Here is a 12,715-nt window from a genome sequence, read left to right as displayed (position 1 = left end):
AAAAGTGCTTTCTGGGGAAATGACAGGTACAGGTTCAGGAGTGTACAGAACAGATCCTGTGCAAGCTAGAGAAACTAAACTTGCAGGAGATCTCTAGCTGACACTCCTCTACTTGCCTTCCACGTTTAGTGAGGATTGGATTTATGGGGTCCAAGTTATGGCCCTCCAAAGAAGGTGCCCCCATCCTCCATGGTTTCCAATGGAGGGAAAAAAACCAGAAAAAGCAAGGGCAATAGAAGCCCAGAAGAATCAGTCACCAAGAATCTCTGCAGCAGAAACTGAAGGTGGGGGGGCATTTTTACAGAACCAGTGTCACTGTGGCACTGCATACCCAACAGGACTAAGGCCAAGCCAAGAAATTGCTTTTGGGGAAAATGTCAGGCACACGTTCAAAAGTGTATAGAATGGACTCCTTGCAAGCTACACACACCAAATGCACAGGGAACCTCACCCTTCCACCTGCTCCTCTACAATCTCACCAAACTGGGGGTGGATTACATTTCTAGGGTCCCAGTTACAGACCCCCCAAAAAGGTCTCCCCAGTGCCCTCTCTGGAAAGAACAACTGCAGTTACATGATGTGAAACTTTATTTTTATACAAGATCAGCTCTGAAGAATCAGCAAATAATAAAACACAGCAATGTGACAAGTGTAAAACAATTAACAGAGATTGAGTAGGCACAAGAAAAGTAAAACCCTCCTCCAACAGGCAGACAAAGTTACTGGGACTCAGTCAGCCGCTTGTGTAACCCACACACCCACAGGCTAAATTTGGCAACTTTGTGGGTTATCTCCTGAGAGGAGTCTGCAAGGAAGAGAGAGACTTCTCGGTATAGTTGACAGAACTGGAGCAATATACTGATGTCAAATGTCATTGTAGAATGGGCAATGCAGCAGAACATGTTCTATAGACTCCACTTTATTTATTTATTTATTTATTTTATTCGACTTCTATCCCGCCCTCCCTGCCGAGGCAGGCTCAGGGCGGCTTACATAAAATGCATAAAAATATAAAATACATAGAGCAACACATAAAACAATTTATCATACAGTTATAACAGACATAAAGTGCAAGGTGCTGGAGCTAGAATAGATGGTATTAATAACATTATAAAATTGTATAGCGGTCGCAACAGGACATGTTGGCTAACCGAAAGGGAATGGTCAGAGTTGGAATTCAGCTTATCTTTTCTGATTTCGCAGGCTGCTAATGGAACATCCAGGAGGAGGGCCTAACACAGTGCAGTTGTTATGTGCAGCTCCTAATTAAAGGCCTGGCAGAAGAGCTCCATCTTGCAGGCTCTGTGGAACTGTAAAAGGCTCTTTCTCTGTATGACATGGACAAAACCGTTGAGAGATCAGGTAACAATTATATTTGCCTTCCAAAGGGCTGAAGGTAGAGCATTAAAGCATGCCAGGGTAAGCTGCAGTTATGGGAGTCTATGGAATGGCTGAGAAACAAGCCAGTTACACCAAACTCATGGGGAAACTTCATCTGGGCAGACACTCGTAGCCCCCCCAAGTCTCCAAAGGCAGGTTTTGAAGGACAGAAAGGCAGAATCCCCAGAGGTTCGACAGGGGTGCTCCCCAAAGTTACCCCACAACAGTTTGGTGGGCACTCCAGCTCCACCAGGCCAGTGGAAATCAGAGTTGTCCTGTCCGGTGCTAGCCAGCACTTTTAGGGGTGAGTCAACGGCACGACTACTGAGGAAAGCTTAAATCATCTTTATTCAACTTCTCACACATTAGAAGATCATTTTACTCACGATAGCTGGGTGGAAAGTTACATCTTGTGATCTAGGTTAGTTCAATAGCCGCGGTGAGAAAGAGATGGTCTTCCCCTCTCCTTGCCGTAAAGGTTGATGAACAAAGAAACGGAAATAGGTCCATAAAGTCAGGAAATTACCCTTAATGATCCAGTCAGAGGGAAGCTTCTGGGACCCCTAACTGCAAACTACAATTCCCATGAGCAACAGGTCTTAAAGATACGGCACAGTCTTACTAAACTACAGAAAAACGCTGACAGGGTCAGCACAAGAGTTTTCCATTTAAAGTGATGAAACGACAGAAAGGCAGACATGACAAGAGACTTCCAATGGGGGGGGTGTTCCTCCAAAGTTACCCCACGACGAAAGCTTGATGGGCCCCCCAGCTGCACCAGACAAGCAAGGGAAGCATACCCAGTGCCCACAACTCTCACAGCACTCCCTCTCAAGAGCTGATACAATCCACAGTGAATTCTTCTACTCTGTGGAGGAAAAGAAATACCTGTCGGGCTGGCTGGGCCGCCCACAATTCTCCAAAGGCAGATTTGGAAGGACAGAAAGGCAGACATGACAAGAGACTTCCAAAAGGTGCTCCCCAAAGTTACCCCACAATGACAGCTTGATGGGCACCCCAGCCACACCAGACCAGTGGAAATCACAGGTTTCAATTTTAAGTGATTTGTGATGCAATGGCAGAAAGGCAGACACAAGAGACTTCCAAGAGGGGCTTCTCAAAGTTTCCCCATGACAACAGCTTGGTGGGCACTCCAGCACCACCAGACAAGCAAGGGAAGCATGCCCGGTGCCCACAAGTCTCACAGTCCCCCCCCAAGGGCTGAAACTCTGCGGTGTATTCTTACAGGAAACACGTATCAGGCTGGCTGAGCTACAGACAATCCTGTGTGCATAGTGTGTGTGTGGGGGGGAGTCCTCCACCCTGTGAAGGAACAGCCAGACTCTGGAGGCAATTCTGACTCCTCTGATGAGGAAAAGCTGGGTTCCATGCCTACCAGCCACCAGTCAGCTCTAGCTGAGCAACCAGACGGGGAATCGCAGCCTGCTGTGGATGCACAGCTGGAAGGCAGTGAATGTCTAGTGAGGTGCTGGTTTCATTCCCCAGCCCTGAGCTGACAGTTCAGGGTCAGCCAGCCATTCTATCTCCCCCAGGATCCCGGGATCCACAAGAGCAATGCTGGCGCAGGTGCAGAAGAGATTTACAATCCAGACAAAGGTCGGCCTGCCTCCCAGCTCAACATCGGCTGTTAGCTGAAGAGGAAGGAGGAAGATCACCGGAGGAGACGTGAAGCAGCTGTCACAGGCATGACAGCTTGGAGCATATATGCTTGGAGTATATAAAAGTATGGGGGCGGAGTTCTTCAGCATGCTGCTTTTCAGAAAACTGACCATGGCCTGCTCAGACAATGCTTGTGTAATTTATGGACTCTGTTTATTAAACTCTGGCATCTTGCCTCTGATAACCAGCTCCAGTTATCTGCCTGAGTTAAAGCCATGCATGCTGGCACCTGCCTGAAGCAGAGCAGTTTGAAGCCACCAGAAAACACCCCAGCACGATGGAAGGAGCCGCCGCTTCTTCCACTGACCTTGCTGCTCAGAATCAACTGTTGTAAAGAGACATATAGCAGTTAGCCTACTTAGCCCTGTTGCAGCAGCAGCCAGCTCCAGTGCTGGCACCTGCCCCTTCCCCTCCTGGGAAATAAATGCCCAGTTAGTCCCCCAGAAAAGTTTGAAGGGAGTACTGAAGAGTTCCCTGCATTCCTGGCACAATGTCAGCTCTATATGGAACTTCGGGCATAGGACTTTCTGGATGTTAAGATTAATGTCTGTTTCATAATAAGCCTCTTAAAGGGGAAAGCTGCCAAATGCTTGACATCCTTCCTTCTCATTAACTCTCCGATGCTGGCTTTGTAGCACATACGAAGGCTGCTTTTGCAGACCCTCTGAAGGCTAAGAAGACCCACTGGCATATTCGGTGCCTGTGCAAAGGAGGGGGCACTGTGGCTGACTACACCACAGAATGGTGTAGAATGGAAAGAGGCTGCTCTCATGGACCACTACCTAGAGGGGTTGTCAGAGAAGATGCTCGATGAGGTGGCCCGAGTTGAGCATCCTACAGACCTCTAAGCCCTGATATTACTCTGTTTATATATTGATGGCCACCTGGATAGCTGGAAGCAGTTCTGTGTGGAAGCATGCCTTCGACCTGAAAGCCAATGACTAGTTCCAGGTTCCACCCACTTGCCCTTCTCCAACAGGCACTGTGGCTGAAGGTGCAGGGCATTACGCTAGCCGCTGCCCAGGGAAGAGGAAGCCTCAGCCGTCAGTGTTAAACTCCTGGCCCCAAGTGGGCATGAGCCCTGCCCCTTGGGGTGCACCTCAGAGTGCCAAAGCCCTTCTGATACCGGGCCCCAACATCTCCCGGACCTAGTGAAGCTATGTCAACCAGAGGGGTGCTGGTTGTTGGTGTACACAACGATATGACTCTGGTGCCTCCCATTCTCATATGGATGCCAATTTTGCCAAGAAACACCAGGCACCAATACATGCTAAAGGAACACCTATCTTGATGGAAGCCATAGATGGTTGGCTTCTACATTTGGGCTCTCACTCAGGAAACTCTGGACCTGCACATACAGCACCATCAAGAGCAGCTCTGCTTTGACACCGCCACTATGCCCCACTTCCCGATAGTGCTGGGGATGTCCTGGTTGGAGATGCATGCTCCAGTAACTGAGTGGAGCAAGCAGGATCTGCATTTCCAAGGCCCTTGTCCACATGAAGTGTTTCCTACACTTTTGGGAGCTACCACCAGCCCAGACCTGTCAGCTCTTCCAGCAAAATATGCAGAGTATCAGGATGTCTTCCAGGAGAAAGGGGCAGATTGGTTGCTACTTCATGTCATCAACCTGGTACCTGGTGCTCCCTTACCTACTGGAGGTTGTACTCCCTTTCAGAACCCAAACTGGGGGCGCTTTGGGAGTTTCTGGCCAAAAATTTGCAGAGGGGCTTCATTCAATGGTCTACACCCCCAACCTCAGCCTCTGTCTTGTTTGTAAAAAAGAAATCTGGGGAGTTATGCCTGTGTAATGACTATTGGTCACTCAATTGAATCACCATCAGGGACCACTATTCACTGCCCCTGATCCCGGAGCTTCTGAAATGGCTGTGTGGGGGGGAGGTACACCAAGCTGGATCTTCAAGGCACTTACAACTTGGTGTGCATACGTTCCGAGGATGAATGGTTTGGTACCCAGTATGGGCAATATGAGTTTTTTGGCCATGCCATTTGGCCTGTGTAATGCCCCAGCTGTGTTCCAGCATTTTATGAATGACATCTTCCAGGACTTGCTGGATCACTTCGCCATCATGTACCTTGATGACTTTTTGATCTTCTCTTAGGACCTGGCTGAACACACTGAACACATGCGGACTGTCCTGCAACACCTCTGGCAATATGGGTTGTATGCCAAACTGGAGAAATGTGTGTTCAGTCTGGATGCTGTGGAATTCCTGAGCCACCTCATCATCTCGCAGGGCATAAAGATGGATACGCAAAATATAGAGGCAGTGCTGTCCAGGCAGGCACCTTGGAATCGGAAGGACATCCAGTGGTTTCTGGTCTTTGCCAACTATTATCAACAGTTCATTCCAGACTTTGCCTCCCTAGCTATGTTCCTCGCCAAGTTGCTATAGCCTTGAGAATCTTTCCATTGGTCAGCAGAGGCTCAACAAGCTTTCCAGGAGTTGAAGACCTGGTTTGCGAAAGAGCCCTGAGTCCACCTTGACTGAGAGCCAGCTTGGTGTAGTGGTTAAGAGCAGTGGACTTTAATCTGTTACATCTACACATTAAACAACTATGCATTGCAGTTACACAGAGAGGCAGGAAACTTGTTGAAAGCTAACTAGTGGAGCATGTTCTGGAGAACCAGGTTTGATTCCCCACTCCTCCACATGAAGCCAGCTGGGTGACCTTGGGTCACTCACAGTTCTCTCAGAACTCTCTCAGCCCCACCTACCTCACAAGGTGTCTGTTGTGGGGAGAGGAAGGGCAGGCGATTGTAAGCTGCCCTGAGACTCCTTGGGGTATTGAAGAGTGGGGTATAAAACTAACTCCTCTTCTTCTTCTTCTTCTTCTTCTTCTTCTTCTTCTTTCTTCTTCTTCTTCCCTAAACCACAAACCCTAGCAGGGGGGCATGGCGGTGACTCTGGACAGATGTAACAGATGAATCCCTGTTACAAGTTTAGAGGTAGGATATGGGTCCAGAGTAGGGATGGGCATGAACTGGGAAAATGGAGGTTCATGGTTTGTGAGGTCTTCCATTCTGCTGGCCTCAGGGAGCTGCCACCAGCAGAAAGGAGGGAGCCGTCACCAGCAGAAAGGCTGAAAAATATGTAAAGGCTCCTAAATTTAATTTGGGGGGAAAACCTGGCAGACAGGGTTCTGTGTAAAGTTCAACTAAAAATCCTGAGACAGAATCTCAAATGACATGTACCTTGAAGTAGCATTAAAAAGAGGAAAGGCAGTCAAGTTCCCTTCAAAGCAAAGGGCACTTTTAAATGCTGTTTATTATCTCTCTTGAAAAGAATGCCAAAAGGAAACAACGATTTGCATTTCCATTATCATGAGCTATGTTTCCCAGGTGACAAGTCACAAATAGTTACTGCATCTACTCTTCAATTCTAATAGGATTCAGCCTTTAGGCTTTGGTGGAAACTTTTCAACTGTAGCTAAAGCAATGAAGTAATGTCTCCAAGCTACGAGAGTGCTCTACAAGATAGGCAGAATGCCACAAAGCATTAGGAGGGGAGATTGTTTAAGATTAAAGAGACAGAAAAAATTGCCAGTTTTGTGGAGGAGGAGGAAAGAGATTACACACAGGTGTACTGACAGGAATTAGTTTGGCTAGAAGAGGCATTTAAATTGGGCTGCATCTTTTTGTAGGAACACCAAAGGACTCATCTGGTACACTCTCAGTTAATTATAGAAGGGGTGTAGAGCAAGCTGTTTCCTGTGTGACCAGTTTTGGTATTTTCTCCCCAAACAGGAAGTACAAGAAAGTCCATGAAAAAAAGAAGGCACAAACAATATTGTGTAAAGGTTCTTTGGCAACTATAACACCTTCAGTTGCCTGGACTTTGATCAGCCCACAATTCCCCCAGCCCTATACGCCAAACAAATAGTTGATCATGTCCTAATCTATGCTGTGCATACATAAAATCTTCAATTTTATATATTTCTACAGATTGCGCTGCACTTGATATCTGGTTGTTAAATCTGAAGTCAGTTAACACCGATGGACTTAATTATAGTCTAAGAATCCAGCTACTACAGTAGGTCATTTTTTCGCAAAGAAGTGCAGTGTTGCAAGAAGTGGTGCTCCTTCATGCTATAAAAGTTGTAAAAGCACTTAGGGCAATGCAGTCATTTATCACAACATACCTTTAGGTGACAATGAGGTTTTAGATACATTTAAATGTGTCAGCCCCTTTGGAAGTTTGGCAAATTGAACACTTAGTGAGGACACACCTGTAGAAAAATGAAGAACAACAAACTTAGGATGTTTTCAGTGATTAAACAATAAGAATTCATTCACCATTTTTATATATTGTTGTCAATGTTTAAACAGACAGTCAAGCACATAACCTGCCCTGGCTACTCTTGCTTATGGAAAGGAAGGGAAGGGGACACAATAGGAACCTGCACCCATATTCAGATCACCACCTCAAACATGCTGCTGTCTCCATCTGAGCAAGTGCAAGGAAAAGAGGAGAAGGCTGCACTCTTGATTTGCACCCTCTGATTCCTGGTTGCTTAGCTGTAGCAGCTTCTCTTTGCCGCACTCCTTGTGCATGCTCTGTAAGAGGGTGCTTCTTGATTTTCTTCTGTTTCTCCCCTCCTGCCATACATTGCTGAAACTTATTAACATTAAAATGATAGCATTTTCATCATTTAAACAGATGCTTTAAAAAAAATATTGACATTTACACTCTGATGTTGCCTACAACAAAAGTGGCAAACTGCTTCCTTCATAGTTACTGTTATGATTTCATACTGACTGATAAAACAAGAGACGGATGATATTTCAGCTGATATACAGTATTGGGCTTGGGCCTTGAAACCTGGATTCAAAACACTGTCCAAACTGGACAAGTTCTTATAAAAGCTTGATGGGAAGGTAATGGTGCAATACTTGGAATGGAATAATTCTGCATAGTAAGTGAAAGAAAAACACAGCAGCTTAACATAAAGACAGAAGAGATGCCTTAATTGTATAGCAATTACACTTCTCCTCCAAGGAAAAAGAAAAAATGGGCTGCGTCCAGCAATGTGCCAACAGAACAAAAAGGGAAAAATGCAAGGTGATAGTTGATTTATTTATTATTGTACAAAATCCCTACGTCTTTCACCGTGCAGGCTTCATCAGGGGGAATCAGAGCATTCACCTAGTGCTGGAACTGTCCACAGCAATTAAGGGACGCTGTATAATAATAAATCAGTCAACTATCAACTGGCATTTTTTTCCTTTTTGTTCTGTAGACATACCTACTCCTACAGACTTGAACTGTTTAAATTAAAAGTTATTTTCCTTACAAGAAACTGGGAAATTTAGTTCTCTGATGACTAAGGATTACCAACTAAGATGACGCAATCCAAAACACTCACTAGATTCCTTAAGATTCTTTATAAAAAAACATGAAAATGAAACTGGTCCCAATGGATGGTTCCATTTTAGATACAACATAGGCAACAGTTCAGATCAGGGGTTGCCAAATCTTTTGAACCTGTGGGCACCTTTGGAATTCTGACACCTTTGGAATTCTGACTGACTGACTGACTGACTGACACAGGAAGGTAGAGCCAGCCACAAAAATGACTGCTACAGGAGGCGGAGCCAATCACAAAAGGGCAAGGAATGAGGTTATGAATAACTCTAACTCTTCAGTATTTCAGGCAAAAGCTCTGTTTAATAGAACACCTTTTAAAATTAACATGTTTAAAAATGTTTACTTGCATACACACAGCTTATCTTCAGTCACTCAGTGAAGATACTTGTGCTGTGGTGGCCAAAGCAACTAAAAAAAAATCTGCACAGCCAGTCAGATCTCCAGTGGCCAATCAGAAGGTCTGCTTGGCAAAAGCCCCACCCACTTTCTAAAAATACTTGGCACATGCCAGGAAAGGTGTTGGCAGGCACCATGGCACGCACAAATGCCACATTAGGGAACCATGGGTTTAGATATACCCCCTAGGGATGAAGTTCAGCATGTTTGCTGGGAGAAAAGTTCTGTCAATCTAAATGGAATTAACTCTTAAGAAAATGTGCATAAGATTGGGATAACAAGTCTTCAGATAAACATTCTTGTGAAGTTAATGTAGCCATGCCCCTCTCTGTATATCTCCCAAACTATTTAATTTTGGTACTTTGATGAAACAACTAATATGATTTCTTTGTTCAGAATGTTTGGTACAGTTATTGGAGAACCTCTCTTCTGTGATGTACCCACAGGAGATCTTAAAAATGTGGACTTAAGGAAGCAGAGGAAAGTTGATGGGCAAACATCAAGGCCCAATGAATCACTTAAACCAAACTTGACTCAGAAACTAAACAGAATCTCAAGGATTTATACATGATTCAGTGCACTGTTGTACAGTGATAATCTTATCATTCATTATTAACTGGACTGACTCCAAGCTCTATATGCTTGCAATATGGACATCTACAAAGGCCTCCTCTCTCCAAATGCTGCTTTTAAACATACATTAAACACACTATACTCTTCAATACACAAATTTACTGGAAACCCCGTGAAATGGAAAAAGAGTCACTGTTGTCTGTAGCACAACTACTACATTCATTATCAAGATTTCTAAAAACACAAAGCCATTTCTTCCCTCTCCATCCAAAACACTCATCCTCTGCCATATGAACTGAAAAGTCAGCAATCTCTGCGAAACCAAAGCAGTTCAGCCTTAATGAAATCTGTAGACACTGTAACAATTAAATGCTGTTTGGTTTGCAGCTTAAGCTTAGGGACATGAACTAAACTGAACCAGTTCTCAGTCATTTGTGAACAAAAGATATTTACAAAGCAATTACACCAGGCAGACTGCTGTATTATTCAGATAAAAGCTGAACGAAGAGCACTAATTCTCTTATTAAGCTTGTATCAGGAGAGGGAAAAATACAAGTGTTACAGTACCTCTATCCTCCAAGGGGTTGCCAGCAAGGTTAATTGTATGAAGTCCTGAGTTGGGATTATGGGATAGGGCACTGGCTAGTTTCTGTGCAAAATCCCTACCAGAAAACAAAACAAAGCAATAAAAAGGATGATTACATCATCTTTTGCATGATGTCATATTCAATAGCTTAACATAAAATGACTGCTATAGAATATGAAAATTAAAACAAGGAAGCTGTGCATTGCATCTATGGACAATTTTTCTCTTTCATAAAGCATGGCTGTGCCCATGTGTCAAGTTATGCATTAACGTTGTTTCTCTGTGTGCTGACTCCAGCCATGCAAAGAGGTGAGCATACAAAGTGGAGAAAAGATCCCAGGTCTACATTTAAGAACTCAACGCTATTTAGAGTGTAGTATTTTGGATGATTGTAATACACTAAAAGTTACTAAAAGCAGGCATAGTATTTTGTTTTTGTACGTATGCCTCATCACATATTCATACACACAATAAGCTCAAATGCATTTGTAAGGATACTTCCAAGTCAGACCAGCTCTCACTAGGCAATAATTAAGGTCTGAATGATTTCCTGGTTAGGCTTCCTTTGAATCATTACCAATGCTGGTCAAAGATGTAGCACGCACAATTCAAGTTTTAAACTATTTGGCAAAGAAATGAAATACATGAGAGGCACAACTTTGAATGTTGTACTTTAATAATTTAAAGTCACTCTGACATTACTGTACCTTGCTAGATGCTTGTTACTGATTAATGAAAATCCACTTACATTCTAAGACCTGCATTTTCCAGCACTAGTCACTCTGACATTACTGTACCTTGCTAGATGCTTGTTACTGATTAATGAAAATCCACTTACGTTCTAAGACCTGCATTCTCCAGCACTAGTTCTTCCAGTCTATTGGATCTGCTCACCACCCTCAGGATCTGCTCACAAACATCAGTGGACTGTCACAACAACAATGTTGCAATATTAGGTATCAATAAAAACAAACCAATAAATCAAGGAATTACATGGCTTACTGCCAGAAACGGCTACTGCAAGCTAGGACTCCAAAAAGGGGCCATTTTTTTTAGTAAGTAGTCCTCTGTACCAGAACTCTGAAGGCATGTATCGGTTTACACACTTCCAATGTGATTGAGGCTCACAGGAATCTGCTTACAAACATCACAGTCCCAGTACGGAGCGCTCATCACACAGAAAGCTGTTTTTGTTGGAACCATAGAATCTACATTACACATGCTTTTACTTAATGGATAGAATCAAACTGAAAGTGACTCTACTCACAGCAGTTTTGTTTCCCCACTCAAACATGTCAGGCTAGCTAAACAAGAATAGTGCATCTCAAGATCTCTTCCTGGCTAACACCAGAGCACTGCAACATTTAATTACTTTAATATAGGACTGCATGTTTACTGCTGTCTTTTTACTGCATTCACTTCTTTCTCAGAAGGGATGTTTTTCATGGTCTGAAATGACCTGAAGCAGCCAAATATGATGATAATTCAAAAGCTGCCCATATTACTTCATTAAAACATACCAGATGCAATACTGTAGCAGAGTTATTTCCAGGAATTTATGGTTGTACATCTCTGATTGTTAATAACTACTGTACAAAATCCCCACAAATTCAATAAATATCAAGTTACAAAAAACATGACGTCAATACTCACCCTTTACTCTTATACTTACTAATTTCAGATCCTTGGAGGAAAGCTTTGTAAACCACTGATTATATTCTAGAGCAGCAACTATTGGTATTAAATCCCTACAAAAAAAAAAGCATCACATTTTATAAAACAATTAGTTTGCATAAATGTAGATTTGTTTATTTTATTTATTTATTTATTTTGCGATTTCTATCCCGCCCTATCCAGAGGCTCAGGGCGGCTAACAACAACATTTAAAATAGTAAAACAATAAAACAATTTTACATATACAATAAAACTGGTGCTTCAAATCTATTACGATCTATCCTTTATACAAGATGCTCAACAGCTCATATTTGCGGCCCACGGTCTAATGGTGGGAGCGCCCCAAAGCAGTCAGACTGAACCACCTCCATGGAGTCTGATAGGTGGACGGTACATCAGAGATGGTATAGCGAGGTTAGTGGCGGCGGCTCCTACCCAAAGGCCTGGTGGAAGAGCTCCGTCTTGCAGGCCCTGCGGAACTGCACAAGGTCCCGCAGGGCCCGGATCTCCTCCGGGAGCTCATTCCACCAGGAAGGAGCCACCACCGAAAACGCCCTAGATCTAGTGTGGGCCAGCATCGCAATTCGGGGAGCTTGAACTTCCAGTCGATGGAGCGTCCCCGACCTCAGTGCTCTTGAGGGAACATACGGGAAGAGACGGTCCCGTAGATAGGCAGGACCCTGGCCATTCAGGGCTTTAAAGGTGAGCACCAGCACTTTGAAGCGAATCCGGTATGCTATAGGCAGCCAGTGCAGCGCTTGCAGCACAGGCCGGATATGGTCTCGCCTGGAAAGACCCATCAACAGCCTGGCTGCAGCATTCTGCACTAGCTGCAGCTTCCGGATTTGCGACAGAGGCAGCCCCAAGTAGAGAGCGTTACAGTAGTCCAGCCTTGAGGTAACCGTCGCATGGATCACCGTGGCCAGGTCGTTACGGTCGAGATAGGGAGCCAACTGCCGCGCCAGCCGCAGATGATAAAAGGCTGACTTGGCAGTGGCCGCCACCTGGGCCTCCATCGTTAACGAGGAGTCCAGGA

The 12,715-nt window shown here is 44.4% G+C and overlaps 1 protein-coding gene across 1 annotated transcript in view; it reads right to left on the bottom strand.

The window, feature by feature from the left end:
• LOC107106428 (leucine-rich repeat-containing protein 16A-like) overlaps positions 1 to 12,715 on the bottom strand; it is a 232,552-nt gene that overhangs the window by 99,204 nt on the left and 120,633 nt on the right. Inside the window, 4 exon segments of the mRNA XM_015406571.1 lie at positions 7,225 to 7,311; positions 9,987 to 10,081; positions 10,844 to 10,932; positions 11,678 to 11,753. Coding sequence (XP_015262057.1) covers positions 7,225 to 7,311; positions 9,987 to 10,081; positions 10,844 to 10,932; positions 11,678 to 11,753 — 347 coding nt within the window.

This window comes from Gekko japonicus, unplaced genomic scaffold (assembly GCF_001447785.1).
Source record: "Gekko japonicus isolate JY-2015 unplaced genomic scaffold, Gekko_japonicus_V1.1 scaffold1872, whole genome shotgun sequence".
Classification (NCBI taxonomy): Eukaryota; Metazoa; Chordata; class Lepidosauria; order Squamata; family Gekkonidae; genus Gekko; species Gekko japonicus.
Note: the sequence above shows the minus strand (reverse complement) of the source record. Positions and strands in the feature narration are given on the sequence as shown.